The 18,709-nt window shown below is 51.1% G+C and overlaps 3 protein-coding genes across 3 annotated transcripts; 1 reads left to right on the top strand and 2 right to left on the bottom strand.

Moving 5' to 3' along the window:
* Positions 1–2,833: 2,833 nt before the first annotated feature.
* Positions 2,834–3,895, bottom strand: J4E92_002079 (uncharacterized protein; the record flags this gene model as incomplete). The annotated part of the gene is made up of 2 exons (XM_051493485.1): positions 2,834–3,843; positions 3,889–3,895. The coding sequence occupies 2 exons, from the start codon at positions 3,893–3,895 to the stop codon at positions 2,834–2,836; spliced, it is 1,017 nt and encodes a 338-aa protein (XP_051356716.1).
* Positions 3,896–11,455: 7,560 nt separating this feature from the next.
* On the bottom strand, positions 11,456–12,051 carry J4E92_002078 (uncharacterized protein; the record flags this gene model as incomplete). The annotated part of the gene is given in 2 exon segments (XM_051493484.1): positions 11,456–12,025; positions 12,043–12,051. The coding sequence occupies 2 exon segments, from the start codon at positions 12,049–12,051 to the stop codon at positions 11,456–11,458; spliced, it is 579 nt and encodes a 192-aa protein (XP_051356715.1).
* A 5,196-nt stretch (positions 12,052–17,247) lies between these two features.
* Positions 17,248–18,340, top strand: J4E92_002077 (uncharacterized protein; the record flags this gene model as incomplete). Its single annotated transcript, XM_051493483.1, has 2 exons — positions 17,248–18,022; positions 18,306–18,340. 2 exons carry the CDS (start codon positions 17,248–17,250, stop codon positions 18,338–18,340), a joined length of 810 nt encoding a protein of 269 aa, XP_051356714.1.
* Between the last annotated feature and the right edge of the window lie 369 nt (positions 18,341–18,709).

Below are 18,709 nucleotides of genomic sequence, written 5' to 3'. Positions count from 1 at the left end.
TACATGAGGAGGATGACGTAGAACATTCGGGAACGCTGACGAACGCCGAAGCGCGCCCGCAACATCACGCTAACACCTGACCTACGCGCTAAAGATCGCCACGCGTCGTTCGGGAGATGCGGCGTGCTCTTGTATCCGCGATCCTCTCTTGTTGCTTCCGTTGCACCTGCCCATATTTTATCAAATGGTACAATTGCGATAGTTGTAATGTTGTTCGCCAGAGTGCCTCGCGTGTTAGCGCAATACCTTAGTTATAGGGACAGGGCCCTGATGAGCCCTGGGACCACCTGAGGCCGATTCTTGAACTTGACACCCTATGGAACTTCACTACTTATTTCCAAAGAAGACCTAATATACTAACACTCCAGTTGGCAGCTTAGCCGTTTCGCCTGTGCATCCACCTTCACCGTTCGACATCCATCAACATGCAGTGGTCAGACACTCCCAGCGTAGGACCTCGACGTATGCGCACCGACGACGTCAACAGACTAGCACGCGTTCTGTTCCCCAGGCCTGCTCGAGAAGAGGTTAAGAAAGTCATCGCGCAGACAACTAATGCGCAGTTGCAATCTCCATTCTTTAGGCTCCCAGCCGAGATTAGAAATGTGATCTACGGATATTACACGGCCGTGGACAAAGGCCTTTTCTACCACTTTGCAAGCAACACGTTGCGCACCGAGAGCGGGCAGATTCCAGATCATGCCTTCGCCTATACCTGCCGTTCAGCCTACTACGAGACACGAGACAACTCGCTCAGAATCAACAGGGTTACTTTCACGACGGTCGAGGATGAGGACATTCGTCGGAGCGCGGCACTATTCAACGACATGATGCTCGAGTTGGATCGTCACAGAAGCGATGTAGTCCACTCATACGCATCTCATCCTGCTTGTGCTGAAACCGTCAAAACAGAACTGCATCTGTGTACGGGCAAGATACCGAAGGGCTTCTACGACAATTGGTTCAAGCCGGAACTTCGGACTGCTGTATGTGCGCATGCTTGGCCGAATTCAGCATATGGCGAAGCACGCTCGGTTGAACGCGATCTAATCCACGGCATGATGCGAGCATTGACACGTGTATGGGACTACGACACAATCAGACAAGCAAATCGGAAGTCTCGATATCGTTGGGGATGTCAGAGTCACACCTTTCAACATGCGTGGGAGGAATACGAACCGTGGTCTATCATTGGAGGTCAGGCGATTCCGGACATGGAGTTTACGCACCGGGAAGGATCACCGACAGCGCCCAAAGGATATAACTCCTACTCAGCCGCCTCTGCCGCCATCAATTTCGTTCGCTCTTTGCCCGAGGCATCACAAAATTGCCTTCGCAACGTCACGCTGGTGGAAGACAGCCGAGCTGCTGCTTTTCCAGAGTGCCATGCCAGAGGGCTAATTCCATACTGCCGCAAAAACAAAAACCTTCGCATCGAGCGTCGCGTGGACCTTTGGGATTGCATACTAGGTGGGGGGATTTCCTCTGTGGACGTTACCTCGGAGATCGGGCTCTGGACAGTTGAAGCTTTGGCTTTACCGGCGCTTGGCATGCCCAAGGGATCATTCCAATTTATATTGGAAGAGAACCTCCCGATCTCGCTTCGGGTGCAGCAACCTAGCAAAGTTTTCGATATCCTTTATCGTGACCTCGCTTGGCAGCGCGCGCTCGATGAAGCTTACAAGCGTGGATATTTGTCTACTCCATCGTGGATCGGCCGGAGAAGGTGCAAGGGGTATATTTATGACGATTTAGCCTTGGTCGTCGAGATGATGGTGCAGAACAAGCCTGACAGTCTGATACGTTGCAACCTCCCTATGGGGCCGCAATGGAATGTTGAGGATATGCTCGCAGCACATGAAGACTGGGATATAGCAAAGTGGCAACGTGAATGGAACACTCATGATCCGTTTCGGTGGATGGTGCAGTCTGACACCACAACGCGTTACGGCAAGGTTCGCCAACGCGTCGATAGACTTTACCCTTCTCATTCCTAACTACCTAGATATTAGCGCATATACTGATGCTTCACGATGGTCGACAAGGCTAAGACGTATAATTCATGCATGCTAGCTACTAGCATAGTAATAGGAAAGCTCAGGATAAATCTCAACTGCACATTACGTACTCTTTGCTTCGACCAGCCGAAGTCATCCGCTGAAGTATGGCGGCTTCTACCTTGAGACATGCCTTTGGTCAAAATCTGACCGGGCAAGGGCTCCGAGGAACTAAGGCCTGGCAGACACGTATAAATCAGCAGCTTCTTAGAACGAGACCAGCTTCATGTTATGATGATCTTGTCTGTCGGTCATCTGCTCAGTTCGAACGTGTTTAATTTGATAGCGAGTCGTAGCGTGCGCCAGTCACAGTCCAGAGGCAATGGCGTAGCTTGCCCTGGCCTTCTGCCGGTTCTCCGCCACTTTTCACTCAGCGGCCAAAGCAGTTGCGTGCGATTTTTGTCAGTTTCACGACAGTGGTAACGGTATATCACGTCTATTGAAGAGTCGAAATCACATCCGAAGAAAGTACATAGCGTTATATGGGACCATTGAATCATTGGAAATAGCACTGCATGCACTTCTATTCATAGTATAGTAAAGCAAGTTATTAGGTAGATATAGCAGGGATTTTACCCGCAGTCAGCGGGATAGGAAAGCGAGTTCGAGAGAGATAGAAAATCGGCGATGTCGTTATCTTACGAAGCTGCCCTCTCCACTAAGAGGCGATCGGAGGATATATTCTAGCCCTCTAACCATGTGACCAATTGTTACACCACAATAGCCAATTATAAGATACAATATCTTGACAATCACGAACTACACCGCATCCAAGCTTACAAGATGACGTTACCCCAATGCAGAAGGTGCCATGGAAGCAGCGGCGCCTCGGTCTGGAACTCCTCCGGCTCATGTGTTGCCCAGCCTTCCTCCCAGTCGCGGAGAGACGACCCTTGATTCTCCTTGAGCAGTCGTTCGACAGTGTAGAATCCAGCAGAATTGAGAGGGAAGTTCGTACGAACCGGCGAGCTGATGGGCGACAGCGTGCGAACCAGTTCAGGAAATTCTTCATACATGTACCCTGGGTTCATTCGCCAATACAACCAGGACGGTCTTGCTAGTACACCACGCATATAGCAGGCATCTAAGGCGTTTTGCCAGGTTGCATCGCGCTGAAGCGTTCTGAAAACTTGGGGTGTGTGTTCTGGAGTAGGATCGCCATCGAGTACCAACGTGAAGGAATCTTCGGGCATGCCTAGTTCAGACAGAACCATGGCTTCTGTTGTCCACGCACCCACTGCTTTAGATTTTTCATCAGCAGGGCATTGTTCGTCGTCCAATAATCCTTCCGTAAGAAAGTCGTCACGGCCGTACAAGAAGTCATGGATGCGGGATTCTGCGGCAGGAAACACTGTTTCCCAGAGATTGACCACGCGCTCAACTCGTATTTGCGGATGAGACTGACAGAGAGCAGTGTACCCTCTTCCGTGGCTTGCGGGGTCAGCGATGGACTGAGGGTCTTCTAGCAGCACGAGTTTCCTACTAGCTTCGCGAGTAGCTTTGGAAACTGAGTCGAGGAACCGAAGGCCGACTGTTGCTGCCGAGTAACTGTACTTTGCATTGGGCCAAGTATAATGTAGGCCGTTGCACACAAACGTGACCTTCTTTTGCAGTCGCTCAATTTCTGCAGCGTTCATGATACGCCAAGGCTCAAAGCAGGCGTTGTTCAATTCCATAACATCATCAATTTCGTAAGGCTCCAGCCAGACGTTGTCCAAGTCCATAGGATCATCAATCTCATACGGTCTCAGAAATTGAGACCCTGCTTTGGCTTTCGCAGCGCGGCCTGGATGTTGGGAAACGAGGATCAAGGTGAACGCCACGAAATCACGCCACATCGATGGCGCTTCGCCACAACCTACATCGCTCCTATCGAGTATACCAAGTTCGCCTTGAGAGCGCCAAAGATCAATCATCGGTGCGAATTGCGGATACTTGATCTTTACTGCACATGCAGTCTCCGAACTGAGAAGGTTCGGGGTCGATACATTGAGTAGCCATAATTTGCGTTTATTGATGCTTTGATAAGTGGCGTGAAGCAGACCGGCCTGCGCCTGAGTGGCGTCTGAATGAAATGTCGAGAAACGAAGTGTGTTGATACACAGCCCAAGTGCGCGTGTTTCGTTGGCAATCTGGCGGCACACAAGTACCATGGAAAGCTGAACGGTGTGGCCGTCTGCCTGCCGGGGTTTGTTCAATGCGAAAGCGTGTACGTATCCGCCGTCGGCGCTGAAGTAGTGACCGTAGACAAGATCGCGTAACTCGCGAGGCATTTGGAGAAGGGTCGGCATGATCTTGTAAATGAAGTCTGTGGTTGTATTAAGGGAACCTCCGTATGGGCAACTATCTGGAAGGTCAGCTACATGCTCAGCCCGAGGCCGCCAGAGATTTTGAGCACACTTACAGTCTTGTGTGAGCTGACTCTGAAGCTTGGTCGCAGGCTTGCCGTCGCATGTGCAGATCGGTCAAAGCTGAGTAGAATTCTGGGGTTTGGCGCCGTTCAAGCCAAAGCTTTTGTGAGGCGCATGGGTGGCGATGGGGGAGTCGCAGTTGAGGAGGAAAAATTGGGCGACTCTTTGGTGCGATAGCTTCCAAGGTTGCAAAGCGATTCGTGGTACAGGGCGCTTTAGCTTCCCCAAGCCTCTGGAAACCGGGACAGCATCGTAATATGGAGCTCGCAACAACTACAGTGGTATCAAAGCCGTCTCGTCACATCAAATCTCAATGACCAGTACGAACCAGGACCAGACCGCAGACTGAGTCAAAGGCGCACTCTATTCGTCTCGTCACATCAAGATGAGAAAGCACCTAGAACGAGTTTTTGGTGAGCGTGGATCACCCCATTACTTTGTTCTCCTTCCATCGAGCTGTTGTTGCATGTGACGGTATATGCTACGTTGGTTTAAAAATGGGTGCAGGGCCCTCGCGGCCTGCTCACGATTGGATGGGTCGAGTGAACGAGGTTTTGCTACGATTTGAAGCTGGGTCGCAGCATGGAGACTGCAGGTGCGGGGAGTGGCCAAAGCGCGCGGGTGACCCGCCACTCCCGAGGTCCCGATAGAAAGGACGCCACCACACCGCCACTCCTCCACCGATGAGATCCGGTGTGCATTAACATCTGTTCTTGATACCTAGAATAGTGCTCATTATCGTACCCTCAAGATATGTCCGACGCGTGGTCCGTCCATGCCCCATACTGGCAGAGCCCCAATCATGCTAGTCAATTAGTGATCGACAAAACTCGTGCTTCTTGTGGTCTTGTACCGCCGAGGCCTGCACAAGTAAGCTGCTGCGCGGGTAGTCCGTCTATCGAACCCGGCTGATACAAGAAGCAGGAAAGAATTGAAAGCATGCCGGATGCCTTGCCTATACTAAGACTCATACTGCACGAAGAGCGTCGGAATAATTTCAACTTCTTCACGAATACATATGGCCTTCGAATTGAGCGAAGCGCAGGTCTTCGACCTATTATGCATGCCAGCCGTATCGTTCAGAACTTTACCATCTCCAGAAAAAAGCCAGACGGGAGAGTGGTCACCCGTGCCATAGTTACGCGATGGAAGTCAATCAACGGCGAACCGGAGCTCGATATTGAAACTCCTGGAACGACTGAGTGGATTTGCATACCTGCCAGATCATGGCTAACAAAGGAATATGGCGGCGAAACTGCAGACCGGGGTCTACTGGATGAGTGGTTCGAGCGTTACCACAAGTCATTTCAATTCTTGAACCTCCCGAGTGAATTGCGTTCCATGGTATTCGAAGTATCAATAGGACCAGTATTATGGCCTGACCATAGAGCTTCCGAAGCCTCGGCAATACCTCAGGATGATGGCCGCTGTACAGATGGTGCAGCACCTGCACTTCAGCATGATCTGAAAGATACACCACTTCACGCATCTTCAGAAGAGGCAGAAACCGTCGTCGATACTTGGCCCAGGGGTATGTCACTCGATGCGCCAAGATTGAGAGACAAAGTGTCCTGTTATCATCCGCTATCAAGTCGTCCTTATGGATCGACCCGAGAAGCTACACATTGGATCAAGAACATGTTGCTCGTTAGCAAGGCTTTTAGTTCGGAAGCCCAGAAGACGATCTGGGAAAGTACAAACAAAAGATTTGGCAATATCGCAACCCTTACGAGGACGATTCCACACCTGAAACCCATCCCATTCAACGCACTCCGGCGAATATCGCTCACATTCAGCGATCGCGGATACCTCCGTCTGCTCGGATATAAGACTATGGGCGATTTAGCTTTCACGCCACTTCCGGCGGAAAAATCTAACAGCTTGAGGGCCTTAACGGATATCGAAAGTATCGACGATCTCGACCTCCACTTTCAGGCCTCTTTACCCTTCAGAGTCTTCGGCGATCGACTGCACCCTGTTACGCAGTTCAAGCCTGATCCTTTTGTTATCCCGTGCCAGAAGAAGTGGATTGAGTGGTTTCTCACACTGCTGTACGAGAGATTTACCGAGACATATACAAATAACAGGAATGTGCCGATGGTCTCTATTAAAGGAGATGTTAAGTACAGCACACGATTGGAGTGGGAGCCAATATGGAGAGAGTTCAAGCATGGAGTGCGGCGAGACTTTGCCGAGAAGGCCGCGGAGATCAAGTCTACCCCCGCTGCTCAGTTGTAAGTGGAGTCACTACAGTCTTTCCCTCGAACTGATCTTTGCTTAGCCCACCGATCTGCTCCTGCGAAAGTCCATGTGCTTGGGTGGAAGCCGTGCAACCAAACCCCGATTGTGGATGCGAAGTCGTTGCTGAGTTCGACTGCCGAGATTAGTCGAGGATGGAGGTAGAGCTTATACATTGTTCGGAATAAAACTGAGCACGACGCCACCACATACAAAGTGTGAAGTCCTTGGAGCGATCTTTCTCGAATGATGAAAAGCAAAGTAATAAATCGCAGCTGTTCAGACTGTCAATTGCAACACTGCCATACAGCTCCACATGTATTTACGGCAATTGCGAGTGGTGACCGCGCCCAGTGGTCATCTGCTGTTCGTCTGCAGCTGTTACCTCTATGCTGGTGGCCCCAGCTTCAGACTACCTTTGCGCATGGGTGTGGCCCAAGTTGTGGAAGTGAATTGTACAAGTGATGAGTGATTCGTGTCTCTCTATTCTAGGTCCTCAGCCAACAAAGCGTGCTTAATGCTCATACGGCATCCAACCACCTTTTCTCTATTGACTACACTATGCCTTCTGGCGTACGTCTACCTCCTCGACAAGCTCGACTAGGTCTGGCGTCCGACCCGGCAGTCATTATGCCATATCGAACATGCGTAGCGATGAGAAGCAGGAGCCTTTATCGTGAATGCTCGCAGATCTCGCAGCTCATCTGGCGAAACGCGAGACGAGAGAGCAGCTAGACAAAGCCAAGCTGTATCGAACGTCCGCAAAACATGTAAGGCTTGCTTTCAATTGCCCTCCTTTCCCGTCTGGATCACTCCTTTATCCCTTGCCCATTTCAGCAGTCCCAGCTAATAACCATAGTACTGTATCGAGACACCTCCATTGTGGTCGTTCGGGTCCCGGGATCCTCACACCCTTCCTTTACGCCTTAACGCGTGGATGCATATACGAGTCGCGTCGATTTGAGGCCGCACAGAGGCGAACCCTACGAACCATAGCAGGCCCAAGCCACTTGTGCAGCCATATGTCTGAGATAGCGGCGGCATTCGAGTGGAAGCCACTACGGAGGTAGAAGACTGGCACGCGATCGCGTCGGTGGGCGGTCCGCAGACCTCGGAGGTGTCTACGATCGGGGCCGGGCCGACGTCAACCCAGCGATGGTAGGTGAGTTGTGTGTGGGCGTCAGGGCAAAGAGAACTAGGAGTTGTTTAGCGATAGCCGATGGAACCCCACCCGCGCAGGATGGGCATGAAGTATCTAAAGGTAATATGTACGATGTGATGGAACATTACTTTAATGAGCGAAATTGAGGCGTGATGTAGCACGACGGCGAAGGGCGGTGTTGGTGCAGCCCGTACCATCATATCGTAAAGCCGAGCACATGACGGCGTCGTGCCCTGCAAAGGTTCATGGGGCCCCGGGGGTGTTCGGATAACGCGCTAGTACATGAGAATGCGGATGACGCGGCTTACTAAGGTTCCATTGACAATCACGTGTTCATCTTACCGAGTTCCCGAGGTCGGGGCAATCTGCAACCATCCCAAGCTAGAACCATCGCTCCATATCTACCCGCCGCTGCGCTCGCAAGGACAACCTCATTTCATGCAGTAGTAGTCATGCAATGCGTCCACTGGTACTGTGATAACGCCGCATTGGAGATTTCCGAGCGGCACACGATGTCCGCAACTGTCCCGGAACCATCATACACGCAAATGTCTTTCCCCGACAAATTGTTCCACCGTCATGGCGTACTAGTCAGTATGGTCATGATATAATTCCGCTGCAGTCCACTGGTGTCTGCCCTGATTCTTTCTCGGCATAGTTCAGGCTCGAAATCTAGTGGTTCCTGATGTGTGATATTTAGAGATATAAAGTCTGCACTCCAAGTTGTGCCTTCTACACCATTCATACTTCCTATCACAGCTTCTTTCATCAAGGCAAGTCTTTATCCTGTTATCATGATGCTTCTCGTCATTCTAGAACAAACTAACACGAGGCAAAGACTTCTACACACTCTCATCGCATTGTCCATTGGCAGTGCACTCTGACATCCCTCACGAAGCCGATATATCTACTCAGCAAAACATGGCCGCACTCTCCAAGCTCAGGCGATCATCGCAATATCCGTTTCTTCCGGTACCCCGCGAAATCCGAGACATGATCTATGCATACACCTTGAGCAGCGAGGATGGTCTGGTCTACGACTGTGAAAACCACATCTTCAAGGATAGCGAAGGGGAAATTCCGGGTGGATCTTTCGAGTTGGCTTTCCCTGAGATTTCTCACGAGCTCGCATCCCCTCGCATTGAGCACAACACTCTTATCTTCACCTCGCAGTATATCAAGGGAAATTCACGGTCCGCGGATGCATACCACAGATACATGAGGTATATTGTTGAGCAGAAATCTCAGCTGCTTGATGGTCTAGCCCCCCTTCTCCTGACGCACGAAATGGCACAGATAGGAGCTGAGCACCATCCTGAGTTCAGGCCTGTACTCGGCTACTGGCTTCAGGGGAAGTCCCTATGCCCCGGGCATTGTAGAGATCTTTGGCCCAGTCAGTTCTACGGCGAAGCACCCTCTCTCAAAAGAGACTTCATCCATGACATGCTGGACATTCTGATACACAGTCCCAACTTCTCCAGCACGGACCTCCCTCTGTGTACAACATTGAACCATGACGAGTTCAGAAAGCTGGCTGCCATGAATCCTGATCCATGGGGCGTCTCAATACCCGCAGAATTACCTCCTCTATTCCAGGAATCCCGCGCAGACACCGCGTACATGAACTCCCGCGTTGAGTACACTTATTCCGCAGCAGCTTGCGCCATTCAGTTCATTCGCGGTCTTACTGAATACGAAAGGAAGAGTCTGAGGAAGATTGTTCTGGTTGAGAACCATGAGTCTGTATCACTTCCTCAGTGCCATGCTCGGGGTTTGATTCGGTACTGTCGTGAGTACGAGAAGCTCAGAATCGAACGTCGGGTTGGTTTGTTCGAATGCATTCTCAAGACCGGTGGCGAGTTCATCAACTCACAAGCCAAGATGAACTGGCAATGTGAAGCCAAATCGTCAGCGGCTACGAAAGCGATCAGCATCTGGATGTCGGAGGCCATGCTCCTACCTCGGCTTGGCATGCCCCATGGATCTTTCACGCTGGTCATAGATGGCGGCGCACCCTCGAGAATACCGACCATAGTTTTCGACCGCGTTCTCCACGATGCTGCTTATCAGTCTGCTATGGAATCAGACTATGCTACGGACTCGGCGGATGCTACGGAATCGGCGGATGCTACCGACTTGTCGTTCAATTTTCGTCACTCACGTTGGCGGTGGCTGCAACGACGAATTGACGTGAGATATTGCTCCGAATCTATACACGATGCGCTTCAGATCATCTCTAGTGGCCGGAATGATGCGTTGATTTCTTGCAACTTTCCTCTTAACATGGCTCCGTCAAACGTCCAGGTCCGGCACCAAACGTTCGAGGAATGGCGGTCACACAAGCCGCGTTGCTTCGAAACGCCATCTCATCTTCCTGCCTGGGGAATTTTGAAGCACAACAAAGTCATTCGGGAAATTGAGAGGTACTGAGGAGGTTGATCGGTAGCGAGCGCTGTCTCAGTTTTGCTTTTTTGTTCCTTTCTTCTAGTCATCAGACTAGATTATCTTGACCGGATTGGATGAGTATGGTTACGCTGGTTCTGTCGTCTCGTATGGTTTTGTTGAGACTAAACAGGTGAACTAGATGTATTTAGAGGTGTGACAATGGAATAATGTTGTGCTTGCATTATGTGCCCATTTTCGGATGTCATTTTGCAGGATGTCTTGAACTGCAGGGTTGTGATCACAGCCCTATCGTGCGACGTTGTGCATATCCCTTTGCAGGCCAATGAGGAAAAGGCGCATAAAAACACGCCCAAGCTTTTGATTGAGAACGTAGTCATAGTTTCCACTTTACGCTAAGGCCTTCTTTTCTGATAAAGCCTCTAGTTTTGGTCGGCAAACGCAAATAATGTTGTGAAGTGGTTTGTGTCAGCCGCTTTGACAGGTGACACACTATCTGCATGCTTTCGATAATCGATGAATAGGCGCAAAGATACGACTGCGAATAACATTGATCTTGTGGAGTCGCACCTCATGTGTGGTCAATCTTTGTCGTGGACGGTAGCACTAGATCGTTCCCGCTGTGTGCCCACAAGTTATTCACATGCGATTCAAACATAGCCGGATTGCTATCTAAAACAGCCATGAATATTAAGGTGGGCTGCATTGTAGTGCAAAAAGATATTGGGCGGAGACAGGAGACGTCTAGTCCGCAATCGCGGGGACGAAGCAAGCAAAGCGAAGGTGTGAGATACTTAGTACGATAGAATTGTCTAAGGAAGCTACTCTCTCTCCTCCGAGAGGCAATCAAAACATACGTCCACTCCTCTTACGCATGTGACCCGAAACCGCACCACAATGTGTACTGAAGTCACCATAATACAATGTAATTAACTTTGAACAAAGCTTTGTCGGTAAAATGCAAGGTTGAAATACGTCTTTGCGCCATAGCACGCAGGCTTTCGTTGTGTGATTCGGCCGGATCGACCTCTGCGTGATCTGTCGATGAACAGCCTGACTCTCATAACATGTATTTCTCCAGTCATCATCTCGCGCACGTCTAAACATTGCAGGCGGTCGCGCACTTGCAAATAGGAGGGCTGAGTATTGTCAGCTTCTGTGAAGAGGTCAAGCATCATATCGACTCACAGATCCTCAACAGAGATGTTCTGGTAACCCCTGTAAGATTCCTGCATCGCTGATGAATCTTTCTCGTTGACGCTGCCGTTCAAAATAGCTTCCCACCTCGCCTTCTGCTCATCGGTGACTAGACCCGATAGAATGACACGAGGGAAGTCCCTCATCTTGATCAAGAAATGCATGTAGAATGCCGTGAGAATCATCTCCACCAGGGTTTTCTGGCATGACAATCGGTTCAAATCTACACGGAAGTGACGGAATGGGTCCTCTCCTCTCCTGTCTCGTGACGTGATAGGACTTGCTGAGAAGTGGAACTCCAGTCGATAGAGGGAACGTGCACCGAGTAGGTGCTCGAGCGACCTGCACGGAAGCTTCCAGCATGGATTGAACGGATTTTCCTCATCGCTGGAGATATTGATGAGGTGAAAGTAATCCGCAAAGGTGAAATTGAGAATCACCTTGCGCAGGGCCGCAAGCGCGGGAGTCTCGAATGACAACCTTCGGCTGACTAGTTGAAGATCATGAAGGTGGTGGAACACTTTGGTTGTATCTTGCCACAGAAGACCTTGGGCAAGCTGGCGAGTTAGCCTACTGATCCCATGTAAGCGTTGTACATCGATCAGCTCAGCATCTCTTGGTCTAGCTGCGTAGGGAGTGAAGACCCGAAGCGAACTCTCGAGGTTTTGCGCATCTGGTGCCGTTATGCCTATGCTTCTGGGCCAAGGGACGAAGTGCATGGTTTGATCGGTGATGTTCTGCGATGCGTTCCAGATTCCAGGAGGGCCACCACCAGTACGAAGGTGAGGCGTAATGCGATCAGGGATTAGGAAGGACAGGATCATCAACTTCAACTCGGCCGGCAAGTCACACCAGCGCGTCGGTTGATCCGTAGACTGATCCGTCGGTTGACCTGTCGCTAAAGACATTAGAGGACAAATGATGCATCTCTTTAGGCTGAGATATACACACCGAATTGGCTTCCTTCAGTGCTGGATGACAAGGAGCTTACAGCTGCGGAGGTTTTCAGGCGTTTGTTTGGAGACATCCTACCTGGTCGAGGGGGTGTCTTTGAGTAAAAGGCCTTCTCTGGGTTGTCGAAGCAAAGGAAGTATTCGAGTTTCGTGAATCTTCGATGTACCTGTGCAACAGCGCCATATCATCCGTTCTTGTAGCAACTTATCGAAGCTCGTACATTGGTAATGAGGCGTCGACCTCCAATCTTTTTCATCATCGTTGTGATATCGCGGTAAGCTTGTTTCATTGATTCCTCTGCGGTCCATCTCACCGATGGCAACTCAATGGACGGATTTGGTGCGGGGATCAGAAGTCGCGACAGCCGGCGAACGGGAAAGCCGTGATGTTGTTGACCCTTGCCGTTGTTGGACGTTCCGCGACCTTTCCGAACTCAGGGTCACTCGCGGAAGCTTACTCCCGAGATCTTACCCCAGTCGGAGGGCACTGGTATACCGATATGCAGGCTTTCGCCGTTGATGTTTACACGTACGCATCTCGGGCACAAGGGACGACTCTTTCGGCCCGGTATGGCAGGAAGTTGAACGTGTATGAACATGCATATGCGACCCTTTGCGCGGGTAAGTGACAATTGCATCGTTATATGAGATCGCATTGCCACATCAACGAGGATCCGCGCGAACACTGCCGGAAGTTGGTTGTTTGTTGGGGCCCACCGAATGAGTAATGTCAATTCCAACGCCGTTGCAATGGTATGCGCTTGTTTGATACCTCCATATGATCTGAGTCCTTCTTTTTGCGGTCAATTCGGTCTTTGCAACACATAAACGTCACTTGCACCATTGAAGGGTTTATGGGGTAGTGGACGCACCCCACCTCAAATATTCTGAGTTGTAGATCCATTGTGACAGCTCCCTACCGCGGACTCCCAACAGCAAGGTCGGGACAGGGTGTAGTAGCGGTCCTTGGACATGTCACTCGCCTGCATGTCATGCGACGGTCTGCACTTTGAAAGGCGGAACATGCACTCTCCTTCCAATCTGCACGGGTGAAGTTACTAAGAACCATCGGAACACCACAACAGCAGTCACGAGTGGCACATTCTACCAAGGAAGAAATGCACAAACTTGTCTTTGATGATGTAACACGACGCAATGTTGCTGCAGAGCAGGCGAACATAACGCCGTCGGGTAACTCTAGATAGTAATCTCGAAGCAGACGGTCGATGAGGTATAAGCCTTGCGTTGACGTACATCCGGTGGGTGAGAGCTGTCATGTCATGATGTGAAGTGGCATCTCCACTTATCAGACATTCATGAGCTGATATTCCCCTGATAGCGTTTCGTCGAATGATAGAGCTAGCTTTCTCACCCCTAATAACACCCGGGTGGTACACGCTACGGAAACATCTCACCCGCAAATCTAACCCGCCATGAGAGACCCCGCAGTCGTCACCATTCAGGTGTCTCTCGCGTTGTTCGAGATGTAATCATTTGTTGTATACTCTGTGGTAGCGAAGGCAGCGGAGCCGTCCGGGACAATGTCATTGGCACCGGCTCGAACACAAAAATATCACGGGTCACTGCCGAAACCCTTCGATAGACAGCCCCCTCGGATGGCATTCGTGGTGCCGTAGATTGCCCACCTTCCCCGATCTTGGACATGCGCTTTCACCAAGGTCGTCGTCACATCTTCTTATAGATACAGCGAGCTCCAATCATTAGATTTTGTCTATACTTTTTGATGAGCCTACCGCCATGTCAACAGATTTGCGGTGTTTACAGTGTTTCTCTATCTTCCATCGCGACTACCCAAAACGCATATCATACACTATCTGGGATCAGGACGGGCATGACCATAACTCAGGTAGCGGTTCGAAAGAGCGCATGGATGGCCAAGTATACTTACTCACCACTCCTTACTGTAGCAATGGTCTGACATCGATAGGCAAACGCGATGGCATTCGACTACACCGGACTTCCAATCGAACTGCGGCTAAGGATACTCGAAGTTCTGATCGGAACAGCTATCTGGCCACGAGTGAAGCTTGATTGCCCTCGTTGCTATGCTGGCGGTGATAACAACAAGTCATGTGAAGCGTTACAAAGATCCCCATCATATCAGCCTTATCAGGACAGCGAAGACGTCGAGTACGATTCGGAAGGCGAAGAGATCCCAGAACTCATAAACATCGACGATTCCGACGGGTACACTCATATTGAACCATTAGAAGAGGCGCCTCGTGGCCTGGAAAGTCTCGCTATCCAAACCGCGGGCTGGCCCAAGGCCATCGGTGTAGATGTACCGTATGAGCTCACTTTGTGGTACCCCGGATGCCTCAAGCCCCATCGACTGGGAGCTCATATGCTTTCTACCGATGGCTTGTCAAAGAAAAGCTCACATTGGATGCGATCTCTGCTTTTAATCAGCCGGCAGTTCGGCTCTGATGTCCAGAAGATGATGTGGGAGTCCACCTTCAAGCGCTTCAGCAATCCCCAATCGTTGGCGGCGTCAATCCCTCTGCTTCAGTCCGTGAATACCACGACTGGCTTCAACACTCTTAGTCGAGTATCACTCAGCATGAGCAACAGCCGACTGTTTTGTCTTCTCGGGTTCAGAAGTAGTAGAGGCAGCGCATTCACGCCTTACAACTCATCGAAGGAAGCGAACTTGGATCTTTTGACCAATCTGAAACTCCAACATTTGCAATTTGACTTCCAGGTTCCAGTTCTCGGTCGGCGCGGTGGTCGTGAAGGCAACAGAGATCCTTGGCGCCACATTCGAGATGGAGGTCCCGTAAAAGCTTCATGTCAGCAGAAATTCGTAGATTTGTTCTTCTTGATGGCATACGACCGTCTCCGGAGTGTGCCGAAGGTGACCTTTTCTGGCTACATCCAAGACACTAACGTCAAAACGTGGGCGGGAATTTTGGCAGGGTCGCGAAAAAACAAACCTCTTTCTCATGATATGAGTCAGCAAATATCAATCATCATGTCGATGCCCACGGACAAGTTGTGAGTTCATCTCTGGTAAGTCGGTTATTGATACTAACTTCATACTAGCCCTCCCGAATGCGAGTGTTCGGGTCGAAAGTGCATCCGCGCGAAAATAGCTGAGGTACCGGGATGTACCGATGGAATGGAGTGTATATCCGAGGTGGTACACGGCCGTCATTGAATGGGATGTTGAGCGATATCATGCTGAGGCTCGAAGGCCAATGTATCTTAGATTCCTGAACCTATCTCGCAAGATCGGGGCGCCCTTCTTAGGGCGACATATCTTTAACAACCGGGATGGCAATTGAAACGTTTGGTTTTCACAAATCGAGGCAAAACTCCAGCGATTGCTATGAGCGCATGCCCTGCCATCTGAAGTATGAAGCTACAGCACTCCGGCCAAGTGTTTTGCTGCTTGCATAAAGCCGACCAATGCTACCGTAACTCCAGTGCCTATGGCAAGAAGGCTCCGCAGTATGGGTATGGTCATATTGGCCGCCGCTAAATATCTTTGCTGCGCGTCAGGGCCGTGAGACGCTTGCCGATACGGGGTCGGCATTCTAGGTCGTGAAGGAAGGCGGCTATATGGAGGAGGCAGTCAACGGCAAGTCTGGGTACAGCCATTCATACTGGCCTTGAACCCCCCGCCCTGGGAGCCGACAGCAAACAGCAGTTTGTCTCTCCGCAGAAAATCTTTGCAGCCGCCACCTCCCCTGCCATGCACATTGACCCTGCCTCTGATATGCAATCCACCACTGAGACTGTAAGGCGAATCGACGATACCGACGGCGTGCGCTCCGTAGCCATAGGGTTCGATTAGGTTGCCACAGTATGTTTGTAATATGTTCTTGCGATGTGGGTGGGCGGGCGTACGACCGATCTGGGTAACAAAGACAACGCGTGGGTACGAGTACGGTTACAGCATAGCCAGCAGCGAAGCAGCTCGCTATGAAGAGTTGATTTGTACAGTCATACCTACTGAGTTAGCCCAACCGCCCCCATGTGCAATCAAGTCCTTGTCAGCTCATCCGTTGGAGCTGCAATTTCCAAGGAAGCTCGTTTCCTTCTCGACAAGGCCCCCAAATGCCATACTCTGGAGGCGTACGCTATGCTCTGCCAGGATACGATGCAGGAGGATACCTAGGTACGCGCCGTTACAGTGGACGTCTGGTGTTGGGTGCGATGCGTGAGAAAAGAGCTTCATCGTGGCGGGCCGAAGGCGGAGTTCGCGGAGGCTGGTCGAACTGGCCATATTCGTCGCGGCGACGGGGTCTGCAGGGACTCATATGTCGGCATTTGCGTGTCCATATCGCGCAGCCGGTATGGAACATGAGTACGCAGGGCTGCTCGTACAAGGGTTTGTGTCACATTCGGAGGTTCCTCAAGCCAACCTTGCGCCGACCTGTCGGGAGCCCCGCGACAGGCGTTGCCGAACTGGGACTAGTGTCCGCCAAGACGTCATACCGTACGGACCCGGCATCAATGATGGTGGTCGGTATCGTCGGTGTTTCTCCCAAGGTCAACTCATGGAGTTCGCTTGCATGGCGCGGCTCTCCCAGGAATGCCGAAAGCTCATGCCACTCGTTCCGGGGCGAGACCCTGGCCTAATTGTCCCAGCAATCTCAGCTGAGTGCTTCGGGCATTTGGTGGTGTGGTAATGGTGGTACAACATCACTATTGTTCGTGGTAGTGGAAGCGCAATCATGCTGTCAGAACGCGATGCTCGTCCTATGAACAAGAACCTACAAATGAACGGCCCTTGACCTTTTCTCCAGTGCGTATACTACCTAGGTAGCCCGCTATCCCCTATATCCCAATCGAGTACGACCATGGCGCAGCAGCCACGTGCCAAGCGCATTTGCACCAGGCGCTCGGCGACGACGACGATTACTCCAGACACCAAATCGCAGCCAGCTCTTCTCCGCCTGCCGCGAGAGCTACGCGACAACATCTACGAGTACTATGTCAGTGCGGATGGCGGTTACATCTACGACCCCGATAAGGATTGTCTCAAGCAAGCCGACGGCTCACCTATATCGCTCTCGTTGGCTCGCGTGAACCATCAACTCAGATCTGAGCTAGCAGGCCTTCCTTTCCAGCTCAACGGGATTACATTCACCTCCGCTTTCTCAGAGGCCAACCGAGAGAGTGCAGCGATCCACGAATGTCTCGTCTCCTGGGTTATGTCCGAAAAGCTATTTGTGGTTCAAACCATGCTATCGGAGCTGCTCACTTCCGAAATGGCGCAGACCATCGCGACAGCGTATCCTCGGTTCGCGCCTTTCGTCGATGAGTGGACGCCGGGCTCACATGATGATCACATCAGGCTGAGCGCGATGGAGGGTAGCTTCGGTGAAGCTCGCTCAATTTGGAACGATTTCATCCACTGCGTCTATGTTCAGTTGATAGGACACATCGACTTTGGTTTTAAGGCCTCAGGAGAGGAAGACTACTACTTGGATATTTTTCATGGCGAGGATTTTGACATGCGTCGAGCATTGGCGTTGGGCAGACATCACCCAGATCCGTGGACAATCCTCAACGACATTGAGATGAAGAAGCTGGCGCTAATCAACCGATTCAAGCACAAAGTGCCCTACTATCGTCCGCATATGAGATATGGTTACTCCGCCGCTGCCCTGGCACTCCGCTTTCTCAACTCTCTCCCGCAGCAGACTCGGCAATCTGTTCGTAACGTTACATTGGTGGAAGACCGCGAAACGGTGGCATCTCCGGCTTGCCACGGTCGAGGCTTTATCGCGCTGTGCCAAGAAAACCCGAACCTTCGTATTCGTCGCTTCGCTAATTTGTGGAAATGTGTTTTCTCTGTGGGAAACTATTCCCGGGAAATGTGGATTCCTTACCTCGCTAAGGGACATGGGAGTAGTTCTGTGGGCTATCTTCAGAACGAGCTTCAAGTAGAAGACATCACTCAATCCGTTGGCGAATGGCTGACGGAAGCTTCCATACTCCCTTCCCTAGGGATGCCAGAAGGCTCCTACACGCTTATCCTTGACGGCGGACCAATACCGGAGTACACTTCTGATGTTTTCCAGTTCGTCCACCGAGACGTAGCTTATCAACAAGCGGTAGATATGGCATACGCCAGCGGCGATCTTTATACGCCATCGTGGATTGACCGGCGCTGGTATGGCCTCTACCACTTTGAACAACTCGCTGAGATTGTGGGGAATATATCAAGAAACTCCCAACTCATTCAGTGTAATTTCGATCCTGGCTCGCCGCGCGATCCCGTGCCCATTTTTGAGAGGAATCGCGGGTCCGGCCAGC

The sequence above is a fragment of the Alternaria infectoria genome, assembly GCF_024043175.1.
Source record: "Alternaria infectoria strain BMP 0036 chromosome Unknown scaffold_2, whole genome shotgun sequence".
In the NCBI taxonomy this organism is placed as follows: domain Eukaryota; kingdom Fungi; phylum Ascomycota; class Dothideomycetes; order Pleosporales; family Pleosporaceae; genus Alternaria; species Alternaria infectoria.
Note: the sequence above shows the minus strand (reverse complement) of the source record. Positions and strands in the feature narration are given on the sequence as shown.